Here is a 24,426-nt window from a genome sequence, read left to right as displayed (position 1 = left end):
GAAATGAGACAGCAATTTTATCAACCAAGAAATCCTGCAGAAAACTATATTTTTTGTGACAACATCTTGAAATGGAGTAGCAGAAAATGTTCTTTTTGGATATAGCAGAAGAGACAGTGCTAGTGGCTTCAGGAGGACACAATGTCCTTTTGGCATCATTCTATCCATGAAATATTCTGGGCATTGTGTCATGGTGGCATTGGACTGCTTGTAGCCTTTCCAAGTCAGCAGTGGGAAACAGAATCCAACAAAAGGAAAGGCAGATGAAAGAAAAGGAGGTTTTCACCCAAGAGAGGATACATTTATGCCATTAACTTTTGCAAGCATGTAAGAAACCTTTCATATTTTTCCTCTCTGATCATTTTCATTCCATTGAATGGAAAAAGAGAGCATTTTTAATTTGTTTTTCCTAAGTTGAACCAAATTTCTATCACATTATCAGAGGTGGAATGCATAGGAACTGAAAGGAGAGAAAGGGTGAGCTTTATGAAGTGGATCACTTTTGTGATCTTTCTCACCTCATATTCCTGCTTGAAGCCATACCCTTCTGCTGTTTTCATTTGGTTGATGTGCTGGAGAAGATCGGCCACTCGGACAGCAGGGTGAAGCTGCCCGGTGTGATAGGGGGAGCCTTTGCGTCCACACTGCCTTCGAGGGGACCCCCCTAATAGGCTGCTGGACTCATTGACAATGTTGGAACATTGATCACCTGGAAAGGAAAGGACACGACATCATAGAAACACAAACAATAGATTCTCAGAAGAACAGGAACTGACAAAAATCCATCTATTGAGTGATGAACTGATGGGTGAGAAAGCTGTTTAAATCACCAATGTGTATTTTCCAAAAGTATGCACAGATCACACTGCAAGTTTTCATCAATATTAGCATGCTGCTAGATTTTGCAATACCAATTTATCAATAGGAATTGTGCATGATGTGTTTATAAGAACGTTTACATTAGCAAAAGAGGGGGGATGTACAAAACATCTAAATGCAAGAAAACTGGTTGTGAGAAATATGCCTATTTAGGAGAAATATACTGTATGTGAATGAATTTTTTCACAAGGACATAGGATGGAAGTAACGCTTGTCACTCAATCCAACTTCTTTCTAGAAAGGCAGAAAACTGGTTTCTCCATAATGTTGAAGTTAATAGATGCATTTTGAAAAGAGTGAATGTGAGTTCAAAGTTTTTTCTATTAATATTCACCTCTAGCATTATGCAAACAAATGAATTGATGTAATGTCAGAGTTGGAAAGCCTTTTTTTAAATATTAGAAGTAAGCACTTTAGGCATTTTTTTTTCTCTATCATTCCCAGCATTTTTAACCCTTGATTGTTCTGGTTCGAATTGGCTGGAAATATCTCTCAAAAATATCCAGAGGACTCCAGATTGCTTAGTCTCATTTTAAATTGTGGCCTCACTGAAATGAAATCACTGCAAAATACTATGGTAATTTTGGAGGAAAACAGCAGATTCTGCAAGTCTATTTAGTTTCTCCTCTAGTCCACTCAGAAATGTTTGCATTAGCAAGATAACATTTTAATGTCATGTCAGAACATTAACTGAGCTGTCGATAAAAGCAATTTATCCCCTGGGATAAAGCCCCAATCACTATTATAATGGCAATAATGTGATGCTACTGACATCTATATGACCCCCTCATCCTGAATGGAATTGTCTTAACAATTCTCTGAGTAGTTCTAGGCTTTTATGCCAATTACTCTGAAAAGGAACAAGCTCTGTTCATGCCAGGCAGGTAAATTGCTTGGTTCTATAATAATAATTTATTAATTTAGGGGAGTGCAATATTTGAGAATCCTAGTTTAGATTTATACACAGGCCAGGCTCTTCAACCATGGTTTAAACTATCTGGATTTTGCAAGAACCAATCAAATTACAGATTGATTTGGGGGCATGTACCTAGCATTTTCTCAGCAATTGGAAAGATCTCTTTAAGGTTTCAGAGTAAAATCTATCCATCTGATCCTGAATCTCAGTTAAGAAGGAAGAACATAAAGGAGGAAATTGCTTCTTGACCTTAGGCTCCATAGTTTCTATTAAAATTTCAGATTAAAACTGAACGTAAAAGAAACCCTCCAAAAGTTTTCCATATTTATTTTATATGTTTGTCAGCAGTGACCATTATCAAGGCATACTTACTGTAGAAAGCAAACCATACAGAAGCTCAGGATAAACTCCACAATTATGGAAATGGTGAATCCTGCTTAAAAAAATCTACATATACTTTCTCAAAATCTGGAATGGGAGAATTCACCCAGGTCAATTCGCCATGGCCAACTCACCATGGCCAATTTGCTGCAGGACAACTCACCGTGGAACAATTCAACAAATACAAAAGTTAAATTAATTTCAACAGAACTGTGGCCAATCGCAATAGCACTTAGACTTATATACTGCTTCATAGTGCTTTAAAACACTCTCTAAGTAGTTTACAGAATCAGCATATCACCCCCAACAAGCTGGGTTCTCATTAACCAACCTTGGAAGGATGAAAGGATGAGTCAACCTTGAGCAGTGATAATTGAACTCCTGGCACTCAGCAGAATTAGCATGCAATACTGCATTCTAACCACTGTGCCACCATGGCTCCAATAATAACAAAATAAACAAAGTCAATCCAGAAATAAAAGAATTTCAATAATTTCAACAAAAACGTGAATTGTTCCATAGCAGTTAGTCCTGTAGTGAATTGGTCATGGTCAGTTGATTGCAGCAAGTTAGGTGTGGTGAGTTTGCCACGGCAAGTTGGCTGTGGAGAGTTGTCTTAGATCCCTCAAAATCAGCTGGGTAGAAATGCAATACATCAGGTAAATCAGGGGTTTCCATCTTTGTGGGTTAATGGGCAGATTTGTAATGGTGAGATCTTACTGGTATCACTTTCATGAATTTATGTTTTGGAAAGCTTTCAAACATTGGACTGATCTATCATCTTTAATTTTTATGATGGCATATGGAATCATTGGAAGTTGGGTGGTATACAAATTTTGATTATTAGCATCAACTTTTTTAAAAAGTTGGATAGAACTTAGTAAGCAAAGAATGGCCTCGGATACTACACTGGAGACTCTCCCAGTAAACAAAAAGATATAGTTTATTATCTCTGATATCTAATAAGTAGTTGATAACAAAGTTTGAAAAATAACTTGCACTTGGCCCAGAATATATCCAAAACAAGTGAAGTGCTTATGAGTAAATTATCATTTTTTATCCTATCATATGCCACGTCTTTACTACTGCAGCAAAAACATTCCAAGAGCTAAATTCCCATTCTAATTTTTTTTTAAGCATTGATGCAAAATTAGGGACACACCTCTTGGTTTCCAATCCAGCACACAGTAAAAATGGCCACAGCCATTCTGACAATAGCTTCAAGAAACTACTTTCTCTACAGGCCTCTCAAGACTAACATTAAATTCACTGCCAAGCAAAGCAGGTGCTGTCACACTGACTTCAATAGATTATAAATGAATCACAGCAAAATTGGACTGAAAGCTCTCAGATGCTCAAGATAGAGTAATTGCAGGTTTTGTTAAGAGCATGCTTAAAAAAAACGCATGAAAACCTCACAGTAGCCCAGCCACAAACATAAAATAACAGCCCTGTGTAGATCCATAAAAGAGGGAGATTCACCCTCTGGGCTTCCATTATCTGCAGGACAATAGCGGGAGCTATATTAATCTTGCAGTCTGTAGAGAGAAGACGTGAGCAAGGAAGCATCTTGAAACTCCACTAACAGATGTTATTAGCATATGGCTGAAACTAGGGAACAGAAAGAAATTAATTTACAGCTAAATCAGCACAGAAATGCACATGCGGGTGTGAAATTGCCAGTCTTGGCCTAATGCAAAAGCTCTGCTTTGTTAACTCTTAAAGGCTCATGAGAGCTCAGGGCATAGTCAAAAGTCAATTACAGAAAAGCAGTCCTTTAGGAATACCAGAAACTCATGTTCATGCTATGTCAGTTATATGTACAGACTGCTTTCCTGCCGACACACTGGGCCCTGGGATTGATTTGGCTCATTCTGCTCCCTTGAAAGGTCCTTCCCTTTTTTATTATTTTATTTCTATCTACTCAAAAGAACTATTGTTGCTTTAAGCAGCAGCAATCGCTCTCCTAGGAGAGAATGAAGTGGCACAATTCTCAGGAAAACTAAGCTACTGCTTGAGGAGATGGCAGCTTCTTGTGGCTGTAACAAAGGGCGGTCAATGTTAAAGATTAGCTGAGATGTGAACAAACTATCCTGCAAGTTGTTGTAGATGACCAGGCTGAGCCTAAGGGAGGGGTCAAATGTGTCATCAGTCTCAAATCTCTTCATGCCCACAAGAGATCCAAGTCCAGCCCACCTTGCACTCCACTGACTCTTATCTACTGCCAATCTGCTTTGGCTGTTAGTAGTTCAGATTCTTGTAGACAGCTTAAGCTTATGATAAATCTTTATACCGTAAACGCCGGCGTACAAGGCGACCCGGCGTATAAGACGACCCCCGTCTTTATAGCCGGGCCGCATTCCTAGAACGTCGCCTTATACGCCGGAAACTACCAGTATTTCCGGCGTATAAGACGACCCCCGTCTTTGGCGCCGATTTCAGCGCTCGCGGAAGTCGCCTTATACGCCGGCATTTACGGTACCTATTTGAACTGCCTGGATCTTCTGATTTCCCTGGCATTTGATATTTGTCTCATGCAATTTCTCAGTTTTCTTCCCACGTGAAGAAAAAGAAGAAGAAAGGGCTTTTGTTTTTCCATCTTATTCTCTTCAAGAATTTATTTTATTCTTGAAAGTGAAAGGGGCTCCACCTGTTGATACTATCACGGATGAATACATACAATTTTCTGTCACTCTGCAGTTTTATTGACTGCCCTTTCTTTCCTAGCTGAGCAAAAGTGCATGAGAGGAGTCCCCATTTGATGTCTGCTTTGGAATGAAGGCAACAACAGTCAAGAAGGTTGCAGAATGGAAGAGAATTCTGTAATGAAAGACCAACCATTCCCATGCAGATCTCATAGCTATCTGCCCCTACAGCAGTTCAAGAATTTCCTAGTCTAGACATGAGGGTTGTTTTTTTTCCAAAAATCTCTTCTCTTACAGAAAAAAAATTGAATCATAGAGCTGAAAGGGATCTTGGAGGTCTTCTAGTCCAATCCCTGCCCAAGGCAGGAGACCTTATATCATCCCTGATAAATGGCTGTTCAATCTTTTATTGAAAACTTCCAGTGATGGAGCATCCAGGAGGCAAGTTTTTTCACTGATTAATTGCTCTCATGTCAGAAAATGTCAGAAAATTTTGCCTTAGTTCCAGATTGGATCTCTCTTTAACAAGCTTCCACCCAGTGCTTATTCCTACCCTCTGGCGCTTTGGGAAACAAGTCAATCCCCTTTTCTCTATGACAGCTCTGGAAGTACTAGAAGACAGCTATTGTGTCACTCCTACTTCTTCTCTTCATTACTCTAGACATACCTAGTTCCCTTAATTGTTTAATGTAGGATTTAGCCTCCAGACCCTTTATCAATTATGTTGCTTAACAAGACTTTTTCATTGGCTTAATTTAAAAACTGAAAGGAGAATGTTCTACAATACATCACCTCACAAGAAAAATCCCGTTTTGGGGAATAGTTTCTATTATGTCCCAAATTGCCCAAACTTGAAAACATAGACAAATAAGCAAATGGTTGAATACAGAAACAGATATAGGAAGAGATTTAGAACCCACTGTTTTTGAAACCAATTTGTGCCTTCAGGATACCATATATTATTGTATCTTCTTTTTGAAAAAAATGATATTTGTGTAAGATTTGTATGTTAAGTCATTCAAAGTGATGTATTAATAAAACACTACTGTGACCATCTTTCATCAAGACCACCTTACTGATAAGAAATTGGGCACACAAAGATGAAAGATGTGAATAAGAGCTGCAGGAATAGAAAGCAATTAGTGAGTCTAGCAAGGCATGGCTTTGTCAAGCTAGAGAATCTTTGCTATCCAAAGATCAAAGGGCAAAGAGACGAGAATGAAAAAAGGAAAGAGGAGATGAAAGGAAGGGATGAGCTTAAAATAGTCACTGTGACAGAAACCTAGAAGAAGCAGTTGAAGAAATGACTTCTGATTCCCATCACCAGTCCCCTGGAAGCAACTTGCAAAGACTGAAGCTAGCCAAAAATAAATGTGATTGACAAACAGATCAATAAATGAAACCCATGGTAACTGGGTATTACTGCAGAATTTTATGTGATGCACAGATGAGGAATCCATGGTTCACCAAATTTTAATGGAATGCAGCTCAAAGGAACCTCCAGCTAGCATTACCAGAGTTGAAAGATGATGGGAACCGTACTGCAATATCTCAAAGGCCAGTCATAAGTTCCCCTGCAGCTGCTGAAAAACCATCAAGGCAAGTACCTAACTGCAGAGTGTGTGAGCCCAGATGTTGTAGCATAACCATTAATCAGGACTCCTAAGCAAAGGAAAGATCATGACTTTCAGCATGATCAACAATCACATTTCTTAACTAGTGAGCCAAGGAAGGTTATTGTTGTTGTTTAAATCTACCACTTCAAAAAGTTCTGAGCAACTTGCAACATTCAAACATGCAAATATTGAAACAGTTAAAAACATAGCAACAAAGTGTGACAAAAAACCACCATAACAAGAACAAAAACCACAACAGGGGCTTCACAGAGACACTAATCCCAAGCCTGGGAATAGAGCCAGGTCTTAAGAGTAAGTGAGTGCCATCCAGGGCTTTTTTCTCATAAAACGCCCAGAACGGAGTTCCGGCACCTTTTTTGGATGGAACCTTGTAGGGTAGGCAAGGCAGGTTGTATGAAGTGTGTGAGTTCCAGCACCTTTTTTGTTTTTAGAAAAAAAAAAACACTGGTGCCATCTATAGCTCAGTAAGGTGGGGGGAGGGATGCTGTTCCAGAAGGCAGGTAGAGTGACACAGAAGGTAGATATCCTTGGTCCCATAAGATGGCATCATTTGAGGGGACCTGGAGTTCACTCACTCTGCCTGAATGGACTAGACAAACGGAAAAGTTGTTGTTTGCTAGGGTGGGTAGGAAGTATGGTAACCTGAGGTACACAAGCCCAGCAAGTCTTCTTGATGCAAACATCCATTGTCACATAGTAAAAGAAGCAAAATAATATAAAATCATAAAGGAAATAAAGCCACACCAGACATCAAGTAGAAACCTAAGAGTCGGTAAAAAGAAAGCATACCTTGGGGCATTAGAAAGGCAGCAGCAGAGAAACATCCTATAAGTCATTTAAGTGAAGGGCCAGCTTAAGATAACCAGCTGTAGATACTTCCTCCTGGACTATCCATAATTGACTTCTTGTAAGTCTGTTTTGCTAAACACTGGCATTCCTAGGCTCACCAGGTTTCTCTTTATCCCACAGTGCTTTGGTCCAAGCTGCATTGTGACATAATTTTTTCCCCTAAGAAAGGTACAATCGAGAAGACTTGAGAGCATGTTGTCCCAACAGCAAAGACGCCTGTTTTAAAATTGAACTGTTGCTAAACTTTCTTGGCAACTATTATTTCTTAAGGTAAGGCCCAGGCATTTCAGAAAGCTTTTCAGAGTGCAACCAGTCAAATGGTGCTGAAGCAAACCATGTTGAAAACAGCCTGGGAGATCCATGAGAGAATGCCAGAATAACCAGCTCCACCAGCCAGGTTATAATATGTTCCAGAAGGTGCAGCCCAAAAGCCAAACATTTAACAAGAATGGATGGCCAGATCATACCAACTGCCATTCTGGAAACAGCCATTTCCAATATTAAAATCATCAGGTTGGTTTTCTGCTTTTTTAAAAAAAGCATCAAAAGTCGTCTCCTAAAAGAATCCATCTGAAGAGGTTATAGAAGAAAAATGGCAAAAGTAACAACACAGGTGAAGAAAACATGTGATCGCACCCCTATTCTTTCTGAAAGAAAGTATTAGGATTCCTAGATTAGATTAGAAAAGAGCAAATGGATCTCTTTGGAGAGTCTGAACAATGTTTGGGAGAGCATTTTCTCTGGTGCCCAGAGTGTTCTTCAACATACAAAGAAAGAGAAGTCAAAGTGCCACAGAAATTAAGAAGCACATTTGCAAAGATCCTCAAGAATACAAATAGACTTACTCCACCATGATCCTTTCCAGGAAGATTTTCAGTTTTGCATTGAATGTGCCTTACAGACCAGAGATTTAAGATCATAATGATCTCCAAACATTCTCTACCCTACCAGAGGGTATGTTTTCCTGATTTCTAGATCTTTGTAAGAAGCCAGATGGCCATATCTCATGAATGATTTACTGTTTTTCTTCTCCCCCCCCCCCCACAGTGCAGAGAGTTGGAGTAGATCAGTGTGCCCCAAACCTGGGGACTTTAAGATGTGTGGATTTAACTCATGCTGTCTGTGGAATTCTGGGAGCCGAAGTCCACACTTTTTAAAGTTCCAAGGTTGGGAAACATTGGATTAGATAATCCTTGTAATCCCTTCCAATTCTATAATTCTGTGACACTGGCAGCCTTTTTGTTATTCCTGCTGATGTTGAAATAGGAATTTTTTTTTTGTCTTGTATCCTTTGTTGATTGCTAGAAGGTTAAGTAAATATTACAGGTTGAATGCTGCATTACAGTTTATGCAATGCCTACTCACAATTCCTAATGCAGATTAGATTTTAAGTGGAAGAGAGAAAATACTGTGAAGTTTGAGCTAAATGAGCAACTGAATTAAATCAATTATAATGTAAATTGTTCTCTCCAAGAAAATCAGTGGGATAATAAAGATTATCTGTTTCATTTCTAGACTTAGGAATACTTTACCTAACTATATATAAATTTTATTGATTTTCTAATACAACATTCACATATTTGAAAAGCCATGTGGCGGGTTATAATAATTCAATTACATACAGATATCATTAGTACTGATTTCAAACTACTACCCTAAATATTTCCTTTCTCTTTCTCTTAATAAATACTGTCCATATGTAAATTAACACAATTCTTATTCTATCAGTCACATAAAGCATAGCTTTCTTACATATATCAATAGTTTTTAGTTTATATATATTCTAATTATTCTAACATACAATCTTTTAGACAATCAATGACCTAATAAATTTTTCCATTTTTAATTTCCACTAATATTTAAATTTAATATTTGATATTTATCATTCCCAGGATTTTAAATACTCCCAATTCTTCTATCACCATTCCTCACAAAATCTAATATTCAGAGTACATGTCTTATCAATTTAACTTCTCACCCTCTATATCGACAAATTAATAATACAATATGAAATTCTTATTTTCTGCTACTTTTTGAATTTCTTCAATTAGTGATCAAAATTTCTTTTTATTTCAATATTTAATACTTCCTCTCTCTTCCTCTTTGTATCTGCTATCTCATGTTTGAACTAATAATTACCTGAATCAATGTTCCATATAGACCTGTTTATTACTTTCATCAATACATTTTAGCTTATCTATATCCTATTCACCTTTACATGACCTTTGTACATAAATTTCTTTCTTTATACACAAATCAATATTCAAATTTAGCTATTAGTATTTATGCTACTAAATTTTAATGGCCAAAAGCTTTCCTTTATCTCAATTCATAGCAATATCTTATATTCAACATACACATCTTATCTATTTAAATATATTCTATTTTAAATTTTCATAAGATGGTCGAAACTCTATTCTTCAATCTTATTCTAGCTTTTTTTCTTTGCCAAGTCATCTTCCATGTCATTTTTGGGTCATTTAACCAATCTTCTTGTATTGTCATATATGTTATTTGACATTGACAAAACCATCTGGTCATCATTTTTTTGAGAGGGCTAGTAGATCTGGCAGGTCGTCTCTTTATTTTTTCAAATTGACACGGTTGTTTTGAATTGTTTATCTTCTCTTCCAACTGTTCTTTTTCTGGATCCTCCAATCTCTTCTGATTTATATAGGAAACCTTTTCCTTTTTCCATGTTATCAGTATCTTTTCTGGATTTTCAAAAGTCAGTATTTGTTGAGCAGTTAATTCTTCTGGCATGGTATTTAAATGTTCCACTTTTTCTGTTGTATTTTGTATAGATAATTCTTTAGTTGTGTTCAAAGTTTGAGCTTTCATATCCAGGCTGTCTGTTGGTTCTTTTCTGTAGCCTCTTAATTTTTCATCAGCTGTGATAAGAGTTTGAATAATTGTTTTCAACATTAAAAGAATTTGTTGATCTTTATCTTTAAGGGAATTCTGTTCCTGATCTTCTTCCATATTGGTATTTTAGACTAGAGGCTTTACAATTAAGAAATCCAAAAGAAAGAAAATATTTTTTTCTGAATAAGAAGCACCGTAGAGCTTTTCACAGCTGTTATTTCAAAACTTTCAAGGTTACATATGCCTTATCTACTTTCTGGGCTGTCAGCCAAGCCCTTGAAGAATAACAGATTGAGATACCAAGTTTGACCACAGGGTGTCGCCTCTATGTTTTAAAGTTTCCCTTTGAGTCCCAGAATTTTTTAAAATATTTTCCGTTTTTCTTGTTTATAAGAAAAAAACCAGATTTTCAACAAAAATAGATAGTAAAAAATAAAGAGTAAAAAATCTTTTAGTCCACAAGCTTTAGGAAATACAATTCCAATTGGGATCCAGTTATTTTTTCAACATTTTAAACTCCCCTACGTAGTCAGTCGCTGCTTTTTCTACAGGGAGGGCTAAAATCTCCCTTCCCTCACCACAGGGGAGAAAATAATAATAATAATAATAATAATAATAATAATAATAATAATAATAATAATAATAATGATCCACATCTGCCTATCCCAGATAGGTAGACAAAATGCCAAATCCAGTCTGAACATCTGGCTGACTGTGCGATGATCAATAATAGTAGTAGTAGTAGTACTAGTAGCAAAGTTGGAAGGGACCTTGGAGGTCATCTAGTCCAACCCCCTGCTCAGGCAGGAAACCCTACCCCATTATGACAAATGGCTGTCCAGTCTCTTCTTAAAAACTTCCAGTGTTGGAGCATTTACTGCTTCTGGAGGCAGGTTGTTCCACTGATTAATTGTTCTCACTGTCAGGAAGTTTCTCCGTAGTTCTAGGTTGCTTCTCTCCTTGATTAGTTTCCACCCACTGCTTCTTGTTCTGCCTTCAGGTGCTTTGGAAAATAGCTTGATTCCCTCTTCTTTATGGCAGCCCCTGAGATATTGGAATACTGCTATCATCTCCCCCCTTGTCATTCTCTTCGTTAAACTAGACATACCCAATTCTAGCAACCGTTCCTTATATATTTTGGCCTCCAGTCTCGTAATCATCTTTGTTGCTCTTCTCTGTACTCTTTCCAGAGTCTCAACATCTTTTTTACATTGTGGTGATCAAAACTGGATGCAGTATTCCAAGTGTGGCCTTACCAAGGCATTGTAGAGTGGCATTAATACTTCACGTGATCTTGATTCTATCCCTCTGTTAATGCAGCCTAGCACTGTGTTAGCCTTTTTGGCAGCTGCAGCACACTGCTGGCTCATATTTAGGTGATTGTCCACTAGGACTCCGAGGTCCCTCTCACAGTTACTACTATTGAGCATGGTGCCACCTATGCTGTGCAGTTCCATTGAGGACCACTCGCTGAGTACGGCTGGTCAGCCAGCTACGGATCCATCTGGTGGTGATTTTGTCTACCCCACATTTTTCTATCTTATCAAGTAGTAGGTTGTGATCTACTTTATCAAATGCCTTACTGAAGTCCAAGTAAATTATGTCCACAGCATTCCTCTGATCCACTAATTTTGTCACTTGGTCAAAGAATGCAATAAGATTTGTCTGGCATGATCTATTTTTGACAAACCCACGTTGGCTTTTAGTAATGACTTTGTTTGCCTCTAGGTGTTCGTTGATTCATTGTTTGATTATCTTTTCCAGGATCTTCCCAGGTATTGAGGTCAGGTTGATAGGTCTGTAATTTCCTGGATCCATTTTTTTTCCTTTATTGAGGATGGGAACTACATCAGCTCTTTTCCAGTCCTCTGGCAGTTCCCGTGTTCCAGGATCTTTGAAAAATATAGTTCAGTGGTTCCGATATCACATCTGCAAGTTCCTTGAGAACTTTGGGGTGTAATCCATTTGGTCCTGGCAATTTGAACTCATCTAGGCTGGACAGGTGCTCACTTGCCATTTTCTTGCCTATCTTAACTTGTGTTTCTATTTTGTTTTTTATGGCACTATTTTTGATAGGTTGGTCTGTTTTTTCCCTTTGTGTAAAGACAGATGCAAAAAATGAATTAAATAGTTCTGCTTTCTCCCTGTTGCTTGTCACCTTCTTGCCACTTCCACCCACTAATGGACCAATCATTTCCTTCACTTTTTTCTTGTTTTTTACATGTTGAAAGAAGCTTTTTTGTTATGTTTGACTTTGGTCACAAGCCTTAGTTCATTTTGAGCCTTGGCTTTCCTCACTTCATCTTTGCAGGCTTGGGCTATTTGCTGATATTCTGACTTAGTTATGTGCCCCTCTTTCCACTTTCTATACTTGTCCTTTTTATCTTTCAATTTGTCAGAGAGTTCTTTATGCAGCCATGCTGGTTTCTTTTGAGAGCTGTTGTTTTTCCTCTTTGTTGGTATTGTGCTAGACTGTGCTTTTATTATCTCATTTTTCAAAATTTCCCAAGCTTCTTGAGTTGTTTTCCCCTTGAGGATTCTCATCCATGGAATCCTTCCCAAGCCCTCTCTAAGTTTATTGAAATTAGCTCTCTTGAAGTCCAAGACTCTAGTTTGACTGTGTTCTATTGCTTGTGCTTCCATAATGTTGAATTCTAATATTGCATGATCACTTCCTCCCAGGGTTCCTATGGCTTCAACACCTTCTATCATTTCATCTCTGTTAGTGAGAATTAGATCCAAAATGGCTAATCCCCTAGTTCCCTTCTCTACTTTTTGGGATACAAAGTTGTCTGCTAGGTTTGCCAGGAACCTGTTTGATCTTCCACTTGGTGCGGAGTTTGTCTCCCAGTTGATGTCAGGGTAGTGTAAGGACCCACCCCATTTTGCATCTTAAGAAGACAGAACTCTTGGAATAATTCTTCCAACAGGAATCCTTTATTAAGAAGAAGTGGTTGCAGGCGTGCTAGACAGGACTTGGGGTCCAAGCTCTCCCATTCAAGGTTTTAAGGGGTTCCCCAGTAGTCCCACCCAATCACCCCCCCTTCCAGTGATAGTTTCAGGCATCACAAATCCACCCCTTTACTCCTTTCTTCCGTCTGGATGGAGACTTCAGATAAACTACATGAAAGGTAAATAGCCCCCTTTGTTATGGTAAGGTTCAAACTCTTTCAGGTTGCAATAAACACATTCAGCTCCTTAGAAGTCTACTGAAGGAAGTGAGGGCCATAAAGCCCCTTTGTTCTCCCCCTTCTCTCCCTCTTATGGCACAATCCAGAGAAGGCAGAATTAGGATTTTCTATGTCTGATAATTAAAGATGAAATATAATTGGATTCTGACATCCGGCCCCTCTTAAAAATAAGAGAGATCCACCTGAAAGAAAACAAAACAGGTATACAACTTAGTCAGGCTTGTTAGGGTACTCTGTGTGAAACTTCTTCAATAGCTTCGGGGCTCTGACATGACGTTTGTGGACCCACTCATTTTGTGAGGGAGGGAGGTGTTTCCAGGCAACTAGGTACTGAGTTGCTCCATGATATCTCGTAGAGTCAAGGATCTCTTTTATTTCGAAGTGTTGTTCGCCCTCCACCATGATTGGAGGTGGTGGGGGGGATTTTTGGCTGTAGAGGTGACTGATGCTCTCTTTTCAGCAAGCTGCAATGAAAAATTGGGTGTATTTGCCTGAGATTTTTGGGTAATTCTAATTCTACTGTTACTGGATTTATGATTCTTTTAATTGGAAAAGGTCCTATGTATTTTGGTCCAAGTTTTTTACAGGGCTGTAGGGACTTTAGGTATTTTGTAGATAAGTACACCATTTCTCCTATAATGAATGGTGTAGGCTCAACCCTTTTTTTATCGGCTTGTGTTTTGTATGCCTGCCTAGCTTCATGTAGTGCTTTTCTGACTATTGGCCAGGTGTTTTGTAGTTTCTCCATCCATTCTTTCAGCGAAGGGATCGTTGGTTCGTTTGGGGTTAATTCTGGCATGGGGTTGAAACTTTGACTGGTGGCTATTTGAAAAGGAGTGTAACCTGTGCTGGAGTGGACTGCATTATTGTAGGCAACTTCTGCAAAAGGAAGTAAGTCTGTCCAATCACTCTGTTCGAAATTTAAAAAACATCTCAAATATTGCTCAAGTACTGAATGACAACGTTCCGTTTGTCCATCTGTCTGAGGGTGATGACTAGATGTCAGTCCCTGAGTGGTCCCTAAGAGGGATAAAAATTCCTTCCAAAATGCAGACGTAAATTGCACTCCCCTATCAGAGATGATGCGTTGGGGTGCCCCGTGCAATCTGTAAATGTGCTGGATGAAAAGTTTTGCTAAGGCCTTTGCAGTGGGAATCTTTTGGCAAGGGATAAAGTGCACCTGTTTGGAAAACAAGTCCGTGACCTGTCCAGACAACAGTATTCCCATTGCTTTCTGGCAATTCCACTATAAAATCCATGGCTATTTCCCTCCAGGGGGCTGAGGGACTTGCCACTGGTTGTAATAGCCCTGGCGATTTCCCTTGCAACCTCTTTGCCGATGCACAGGTTGGGCAGCTGGCAACATAACTTTCTAAGTCCTTTTTTATTGATGGCCACCAAAATTGCCGTTTAATTAAGTGTAAAGTTTTTACAAATCCAAAATGCCCTGCTGATTTTGTGTCATGGCAAAGCTACATGAATGTGATTCTTTGGGTTGTTGGTATGTATAACTTTTCCCCTACACAAGGCAACCCGTCTCTCATTGTGCACACATTTTTGTTTTTATGGAACCATTCATCTGTTTCCAAACTTTTTCTGAATTCAATTCCAGTTTGGCTGTCCAGTTGTGGTTTTAATTTGGCTTGGGTTCTTGTGGTTACTGGTGCTGCCAGTTGTGACTCTGCCATTATTGGTCTAGAGTCTGTGGTTCGTGCGCTGTTATATTGAGGCATGCGAGATAGAGCATCTGCCAGGAAGTTCTTTCTCCCTGGTAAATGTTTGAGCTTAAACTGGAACTGGTGAAAATGCTGAGACCAGCGGGCTTGTTTGGGATTGAGTTTCCTGGACGTTTTCAGGGCTTCTAAATTTTTGTGATCGTTCCACACCTGGAAGGGGATTTTGTTGCCTTCCAGGAACTGTCGCCATGTGAGTAATGCCCAACGTATCCCATAAGCCTCCTTCTCCCATACGGGCCAGCGCTGTTCTGTTTCCGTGAGTTTCTTGGATGTATATGCACAGGGTTGCAATACTGCATCATCATTTTCTTGCAATAGCACAGCCCCCACTGCCACATCACTTGCATCTGCCTGTATTATGAAGGGCTTGTCCATGTCTGGGTGCCTTAGTACTGGTTCGGCAGAAAAAAAGTCTCTTTAGTCTCTCAAACACTGCTTGGCACTCCATTGTCCATGTTAGTGGCTGGCTAGGTTTTACTGAGGATGCTCCCTTCATTTTTAGTAAGTTAGTGAGGGGCAAGGCTATCTGGGCAAATGAGGGGATGAATTGGCGGTAAAAGTTTGCAAAGCCCAGGAAACTTTGTAGTTGCTTTCTTGTGCGGGGTGGTGCCCAATCTAATACTGCTTTGACCTTTTCTGGGTCCATTTCAATGCCCTGTGGGGATATGCGATAACCTAGGTAGTCTATCCTTTCCTGGTGGAATTCGCACTTTGAGAGTTTGGCATATAGGTGGGTGGCTCGCAGCTTCTTTAAAACCGCTCTGACAAGGTTGACGTGTTCCTCTTTTGTTTCAGTAAAGATAAGAATGTCGTCCAAGTAAACAAGGACCCCCTTAAACAGGTGCTCCCTTAGAACGTCATTGATTAATTGCATAAAGACTGCAGGGCCCCCTTGTAATCCAAATGGCAAGACTTTGAATTGATAGCACCCCATGGGGCAGTTAAATGCAGTCTTCCATTCGTCCCCTTCCTTAATTCTCACGCAATAGTAAGCTTCCCTTAGGTCTAGTTTAGAAAAAATTTTCCCTTTCGATAGGTGTGACAGCATGTCTTTCATGAGGGGCAGAGGGTATAGGTTGCTTTCACTGATTGTATTCAGGGCCCTATAATCCACGCATAAACGTAAAGAGCCATCCTTCTTCTCTCTAAAAAGGACCGGGGCAGCCACTTTAGGCTTGGCTGGCTCAATGAAACCTCTCTCTAGGTTTTTTTTTATAAATCTTTCCATTTCCTCCTTCTCCTTTGGGCTCATGGAGTATAATCTGGGCTTCGGGAGTTTTGCCCCAGGCTTGAATTCAATGGTACAGTCTGTGGGTCGGTGGGGGGGGAGCTCATTCGCCCTCTCCTCACTGAAGACTTCAGCAAGGTCTCTATATTCCTCTGGTATTTCTGTTAATCTTTTTTCCTCTCCTATGGATGCTTTTTCTATTCTTGATTGTGGTAGCCTCCCTTGGGGTTTTAAGTCCATAGGGTCCCCCTTTGGGAATTTGATTTCTGTCGTCCTCCAATTTACCCAGGGGTTCCATTTTTTCAACCATTCCATACCTGGGGTCACCACAAACGTTATGTCCTCTTCATGTTTGCCCAGGGAGAGGTGTATTGGTAGAGTGGCTAGGGTAGCTGGCACCCCCCCCTGCTATGGATCCATCTAAGTGGCCAAATGAGATTGGTTGTTCCAGTCTCCTGGATGGGATGCCCAGATTCCCCACTAGTGTTGGGCTAATGAGGCAGCGGGTGCAGCCAGAGTCTATTAAGGCTTTCACCTTCACAGCTTCGGGCATGGGGGGGATTAATATAGTCACTGTTTTGAAGATGGGTGTGATGCATCCACTTACCAGGGTTTTGCCCTCCGAGCTGTCATCTGACGCATCCACCGCCCTGTGGTGTAGGCTGGAGTTCTTTCCCCTTGGTGAGCAGAAGTGGGGGGTTCTGCAATTTCCATCATTCTCATGGCCGTTTCTTTTGGCTTAGCTGAAGACTTTCCGGATTTGTTGATTGGGGATCTGTCTGGGTTGGGCTGGGGGGCCTTTGAGCGGCATTCTAGAGCTCGATGCCCTTCTCTTCCGCACTTGAAACACCCCATTTGCTTCTTGGCTCTAGCCGATGATTTCACCGGTTCGTGTGTCAGCTCAGGCGGGGGGCGGCTCCATTGTTTTCCTCGGTGGTGCCTCTTCAATATGTCGATCTCTGCTTCCTCTGCCAAGACGTACCATTCCTCAAGTCGATGTGGGTCCCCTCGGGGCAGGCAAGCATCATATAGATCATAGTTTAGTCCCTCTTTGAAATGGCTAAGGAGGATGTCTTCTGTCCAATTCAATTTGCTGGCAATGGCCCGGAATTCTTGTGTATATTCAGCCACCGGGCGTTTGCCTTGCCTCATCGTTTTTATCCTTTCACGGGCTTTGCGATCAGCCAGGGGGTCTTCAAATCGTCTTCTCAAAGAGGACATGAAACGGTTGAAGTTACTGAGCTCTGGGGCATTGGAGTCATGCAAGTTCACCACCCAATCTGCAGCCGGTCCATCCAGGGCAGATTGCATGATCTGGATGCGGGCTTTGTCGCTGGGAATGTCCTGCCCGTATTTCTCCATGTAGCTCAGGACTTGGGTTAGGAAAAACCCCAAGCGTGTTGGCTTCCCTTTGAATTTCACCTCCAACGGTGGACGTCTTGGAATGGATCGGTGCCTCCGTTGTTGGTGGTAGTGTCTTCCGTCCAGATTGCCATCTGTGGTCCGGTAGTGGGTGGGGGCTACTGGATCAGTCGATGTCCCCGGGGTTGCAGGTTCCACGTCCCCCTCGGTGTCTTTCCCTTTGTGGCTCCAGGAGCTGGGGCGGCCGTAGGGCTCAGGATTCTCCTCTCCTAGGGAGCTGAGAGTTCTCTTCATCAGGTCAATAGCTTTCTCTAGGATCCAGTCTGAGTACGGTGCCCAGCTTCCTCCCTCTTCACTTGCGTGCAGGGATTTCTCCATCTCCTGCTTCCATTCTGGTTGCTTGGTCCCCCGTCTCAGGGTCACCTTTCTTGATTCCTTTCCCCACTCACTTTTCTTTCCAACGCCCATTGACCAGCGAGGCTTGTGGTCCCGTGTCTCCACTACTTCTTCTCCTGAGGAATCTGACCTCTCGGATCCCAACATCTGGCAAGGTTCCAACTGAGTCAGCGGCTCTCTTTCCAGGGAGTTTTCCCCCTCTCTTGCTCCATTGTCTGACATGATAAATTTTTGCAAAATCCCCCGGCAAGGGTCTCCCTTCCAGGTGGATTAATTTTGCAAGTCCTGTCTAATGTAAGGACCCACCCCACTTTGCATCTTAAGAAGACAGAACTCTTGGAATAATTCTTCCAACAGGAATCCTTTATTAAGAAGAAGTGGTTGCAGGCGTGCTAGACAGGACTTGGGGTCCAAGCTCTCCCATTCAAGGTTTTAAGGGGTTCCCCAGTAGTCCCACCCAATCACCCCCCCTTCCAGTGATAGTTTCAGGCATCACAAATCCACCCCTTTACTCCTTTCTTCCGTCTGGATGGAGACTTCAGATAAACTACATGAAAGGTAAATAGCCCCCTTTGTTATGGTAAGGTTCAAACTCTTTGAGGTTGCAATAAACACATTCAGCTCCTTAGAAGTCTACTGAAGGAAGTGAGGGCCATAAAGCCCCTTTGTTCTCCCCCTTCTCTCCCTCTTCTGGCAGAATCCAGAGAAGGCAGAATTGGGATTTTCTATGTTTGATAATTAAAGATGAAATATAATTGGATTCTGACATGGGGGGTTAATCTCAGTAACAGAATAACTTATTTAACCCTGTAAAGTAAGACCATAGAATTAAAAGTGTGCCATTCTAAGATCCATTCATTTTCCATTTACATCCCATCCCTTTCCACGCTATTAAATTTCAATTATATGTACCTCATATTTACAATGTGGTAAGGAACAAATTATGTACTTGCTTACTTTGCCTGCTGCTCCTTGGCAAGATTTTCATCAGTTTTTACCCACCATTTGCATAAAAAAAGCAAACTCAACATCTTTGCAGAGATAGGTCTTGATCCTCATATTGCATACCGTTGGCTGCAGGCTGCTAATTAAACCAGGAGAATTTGCCCAGAATTCCAAATAGTATTTTTTTTATTAAAAAGTTTTACAAAAATTACAAAATATACTCCAAACCCACCCACCCTCCCACCCTCCCCCACTACCCAGAGCTGAATACAGGATAACAAATATAATAATCATAATCTAACTAACATTAACCAACTATGTAGATAAACAAATATAATGCGCTTTAACTCCCTTTTAACACAGAATAAACAATTTGCAAATAAACTTAATCATATAAACAAATTAAAATCCTAATTCATAAACAATACAATATAATAAAAATTCCACTATACTAAACTATTAATAATAATAGTAATAAGAATAATAATATTCTAAAATTTATTCATAAAATAAATGGAACTTTTTAGTCCCATATTTATTCTGAATATAATCTATCCATCTTCTCCAACCCGAAATGTATCTTTCTTGTGAATGATCCTTCAAATAAGCAGAAATCTTAGCCATTTCTGCTAAATTTGACACTTTAAGCGTCCATTCTTCTATAGTAGGCAAACAATCCTTCTTCCAATATTGACCTACCAACAGCCTTGCTGCTGTTTTTAAATTCAACATCAAATTAGTTTCCTTAACATCAAAATCTACAATAATACCCAACAAAAATAGTTGAGGAATAAACTTTATCTTTCCTTTAAAAATATTCTGAATGTTCCACCAAATTTTAATCCAAAAAGCTTTTATATTTCTACAAGTCCACCAAATATGAAAGTAAATTGCATCCAAACTACCACATCTTCAACATTTGGGCTGCAAGTTGGGATACATACAAGACAACTTTTGGGGATCCAAATGCCACCTATAAAACATCTTATAAAAATTTTCTCTCAAATTTTGAGCTTGAGTAAATTCTACATTTCTAACCCAAATTGTCTCCCATGTGTCCAATAGAATCGGCTCTTGAATTTTTTGTGCCCATTTTACCATACAATCTTTAACTAACTCCGTCTCAGAATCCAATTCTATTAAAACATTATAAATTCTCTTTATATGGGCTCGAGTTTGATCTTTAATCTGTTTTACCAAATTCGCATCCTCTAAAGTAATACCAACCTTTTGATCTAAACTCCACCTAACTAACAATTATTATATTGAAACCAAGAGTGTACAATATTTTCTTGCTTCAACTCAGCTAAAGATTTTAATTGCCAATCCTTCCCTACCAAACTAAGTAATTCCTTATAAGAAATCCTATCCAAATTCACTCCTCTAGATACCCCCTCTATCACATGTCTGGGAATCCCCCAAATTGGAATTTTATAATTTAACCTATAATAATACTTCTTCCAGACACGTAATAAAGTGTTTCTTAAAATATGAGATTTAAAAACCTGATCTACTTTTTTATTATAAATAAAATATGCATGCCATCCGTATAATAAATCCCATCCCTCAAGAAAAAGTATATCTTTATTTGTTAAATTAAGCCAATCACTAATCAGCGTTAAAGCCACCGCATCATAATACAATTTTAAATTAGGCACCTTAAGTCCTCCTCTTTCCCATGTATCTTGTATAATCTTAAACTTAACTCTTGGTTTTTTCCCTGCCCAAATAAACTTGTTAATACCCTTCTGCCATTCCTCCAAGTTGGCATCTTTTTTCAAAATAGGTATCATTTGGAACAAAAAAAGAAACTTTGGAAGAACATTCATTTTAACCGCTGAAATTCTCCCCAACAAAGATAACTGCAATTTTTTCCAATCATTTAAATCCTTTTGCACTTTTACCCATAATGTCTCATAATTATTTTTGTACAACTTAACATTAGAAGCTGTAATGTGAACTCCCAAATATTTAACCTTTTTCACTATTTCAAAACCTGTTAATTTAGCTAACATATCCTTTTCCTTCATAGACATATTTTTCGAAAGTATTTTAGTCTTATTATTATTTACCTTAAAACCAGAAACTTTCCCATACTGGGTTATGATTTCCACCAAATCCCTTACCGAATCTGTCGGTTGAGATAATGTTACAACCAAATCATTGGCAAAAGCTCTCAACCTATAATCATTCTGTTTTGTTTTTATTCCCTTTATTGTAGTTGATTCACGAATTTTAATTAATAAAATCTCCATTGTTAAAACAAATAACAATGGGGATAATAGACATCCTTGTCTAGTACCCTTTTCAATTTTAAATGCATCTGTTAATCCTCCATTAATTATAATTTGTGCCGATTGCTGTTGGTATATAGCATTAAGAGCATACAAAAATTTATCCCCAAAATTCATTTTCTCTACAACTCTCAATAAAAATTGCCAATTTAATTGATCAAAAGCTTTCTCCGCACCCAAAAATATCAAAGCTGCAGGGATTTGATTATTCTTATCCAAATACTCAAATAGGTTAACAATTTGTCTTACATTATATTTCATATGCCTTCCAGTTATGAATCCAGATTGATCACTATGGATCAATTGCTTCAAAACTTGCATTAACCTGTTTGCCAATATTTTTGAAAAAATCTTATAATCTGTATTCAAAAGAGATATAAGTCTATAATTCTTAGGCTGGGTCAAATCTTGATCCTCCTTTAGGATCAACGATATGAAATCCCTTCTCCAAGAATTCCAAATAGTATTGACTATCAAGAATGAAGGCAAATAAGCTTACATGAGGGTTTTTTTGATTCATATGAATAATGCTTTTAGGTCTAAATGGACTCAAAAATGTAAAGAAATTGAAGAAAAGATCTAAAGAAAAGGGTCTTGTTTTAAATCCAATGGATAATAAGCTAAAGGTTTCTATAAATTTGCTTAGGGAGCAATTCAATATGTTAATGGCAGATAAGGTTGCAACTAATTTGCGTTATATGAAACATAATACTTTTTGTAATGCTAATAAGCCAGGGAGGTGGTTGGCTTATCAATTACGTAAAAAACAGAAGGCTAGAATTATAGAGAAAGTAAAATATAAAGGTAGTGAAGTTTATCAACAAGATTTGATCAAAAAGTGTTTCTTAGATTTGTATACAAAATTATATGCTAGTAATAATATACAGGCTTTAGATGTAGAGAAGTATTTACAATCAGTGCATTTTCCTAAACTTTCTATTGAACAACAAAATGTGATGAATTGTTTAATTACTTCAGAGGAAATTGGTTTTGCTATTAAACAGTTAAAGATTGGAAAGGCTCCTGGCACAGATGGATTAACGGCTAAGTACTATAAAATGTTAAGTCAAGAAATGATAGAGCCATTAAAAGAACTTTTTTAATGGTATATTGTTGGGAGCTTCGATCCCTCCTTCTTGGCAGAGGGCTTTTATATCATTAATTCCTAAGGAGGATCAGGATCTTACTGAACCTAAAAATTATAGATCTATATCTCTTTTAAATGTAGATTATAAGATTTTTTCTAAAATTTTGGCAAATAGATTAATGCTGGTTGTGAAGGACTTAATTCATAGTGATCAATCAGGATTTATAACAGGAAGGTACATGAAGTATAATACAAGACAAATTATTAATTTAATTGAGTATTGGATAAGAATAATCAGATTCCTGTGGCTTTTATATTTTTGTATGCTGAGAAAGCTTTTGATCAATTAGACTGGAAATTTTTGTTTTTATTAATTGAAAAAATGAATTTTGGAGATAAGTTTTTACACGCTCTCAAGGCTATATATCATCAGCAGTCTGCTCAAATTATTATTAATGGGGGATTGACAGAGACTTTTAATATTGAAAAGGGTACAAGACAAGGTTGTCCTTTATCTCCTTTGTTATTTGTGTTGACAATGGAGATTTTGTTAATTCAAATTCGAGAGTCTACATTACTTAAGGGAATAAAAATAAATAATAATGATTATAGATTGAGAGCTTTTGCAGATGATTTGGTTTTAACTTTACAACAACCGATTCAATCAGTTAGTTATCTATTGGAACTTATAACTCAATATGGAAAAGTTTCTGGTTTTAAAGTTAATAACAATAAGACTAAGATATTATCTAAGAATATGACTGAGAAGGATAATGAAACTTTAGTTAGACTTACAGGTTTTCAGATAGTGAAGAAGGTTAAATATTTGGGAGTGTTTATAACTGCTTCTAATGGAAAATTATATACGAATAATTATGGAGTATTATGGACAAAAGTACAAAAGGATTTAAATGATTGGAAAAAATTGCAACTGTCGTTGTTGGGGAGAATATCAGCTGTCAAAATGAATGTTCTACCAAAGTTTCTTTTTTTGTTTCAAATGATACCTATTTTAAAAAAAGATGCTAATTTGGATGAGTGGCAGTAGGGTAGCAATAAATTTATATGGTCTGGGAAGAAACCAAGGGTGAAGTTTAAGATTTTGCAAGATGCTCGTGAAAGAGGAGGACTTAAAGCACTTAATTTGAAATTATATTATGATGCAGCCGCATTAACTTTGATAAGTGACTGGCTTAATTTAACAAATAAAAATATTCTTTCTCTCGAAGGGTGAGATTTATTATATAGTTGGCATGCATACTTAGTTTTTAATAAGAAAGTTGATCGGGCTTTTAAATCGCATATTTTAAGAAGTGCCCTACTTCGAGTTTGGAAGAGGTATTATTATAGGTTAAATTATAAAATACTTATTTGGGGGATTCCTGGACACGCAATAGAGGGGATATCGAAGGGGATGAATTTTGGAAAAATTTCGTATAAAGAATTACCGTAAATGCCGGCGTATAAGGCGACTTCCGCGAGCGCTGAAATCGGCGCCAAAGACGGGGGTTGTCTTATACACCGAGTCGTCTTATATGCCGGAAATACTGGTAGTTTCCGGCGTATAAGACGACGTTCTAGGAATGCGGCCCGGCTATAAAGACGGGGGTCGTCTTATACGCTGGGTCGCCTTGTATGCCGGCATTTACGGTACTTATATGGTCAGGTAATGACTGGCAATTAAAGTCTTTGGAGGTATTAAGGCAAGAGAACATTTTACAGTCATGGTTTCAATATTTACAAATAATGGACAGGTGGACTTTAGACAAGAAAGTGGGGATAACATTAGGAGATGAAAATTTGATAATACAGATTAAAGATCAGAACAAGGCTCATATAAAAATAATTTATAATATCTTAATAGAATTGGATTTGGAAATGGAATTGGTTAAAGATTGTAAGGTGAAATGGGCTCAGAATATTTAGGAACCAATCCCATTGGATAATTTGGATTAGAAATGTTAAATTCACACAATTTCTCAAAATTTAAGAGAAAAGTTTTATAAAATGTTTTA

The 24,426-nt window shown here is 38.5% G+C and overlaps 1 protein-coding gene across 6 annotated transcripts in view; it reads right to left on the bottom strand.

The window, feature by feature from the left end:
* The window catches only part of PTPRU (protein tyrosine phosphatase receptor type U), a 691,901-nt gene that overhangs the window by 85,149 nt on the left and 582,326 nt on the right, over positions 1-24,426 (bottom strand). For all 6 annotated transcript variants that reach the window (XM_039334369.1, XM_039334366.1, XM_039334364.1 and 3 more), the window contains one exon: positions 519-709. In XM_039334369.1, the coding sequence (XP_039190303.1) occupies positions 519-709 (191 nt within the window). The remainder of the gene's footprint in view (positions 1-518; positions 710-24,426) is intronic.

This window comes from Crotalus tigris, unplaced genomic scaffold, assembly GCF_016545835.1.
Source record: "Crotalus tigris isolate CLP2741 ecotype Arizona unplaced genomic scaffold, ASM1654583v1 scf7180000017628.32516253702:7417878, whole genome shotgun sequence".
Classification (NCBI taxonomy): domain Eukaryota; kingdom Metazoa; phylum Chordata; class Lepidosauria; order Squamata; family Viperidae; genus Crotalus; species Crotalus tigris.
The sequence above is the reverse complement of the archived record's forward strand: the minus strand, read 5'-3'. Positions and strand labels throughout refer to the sequence as shown.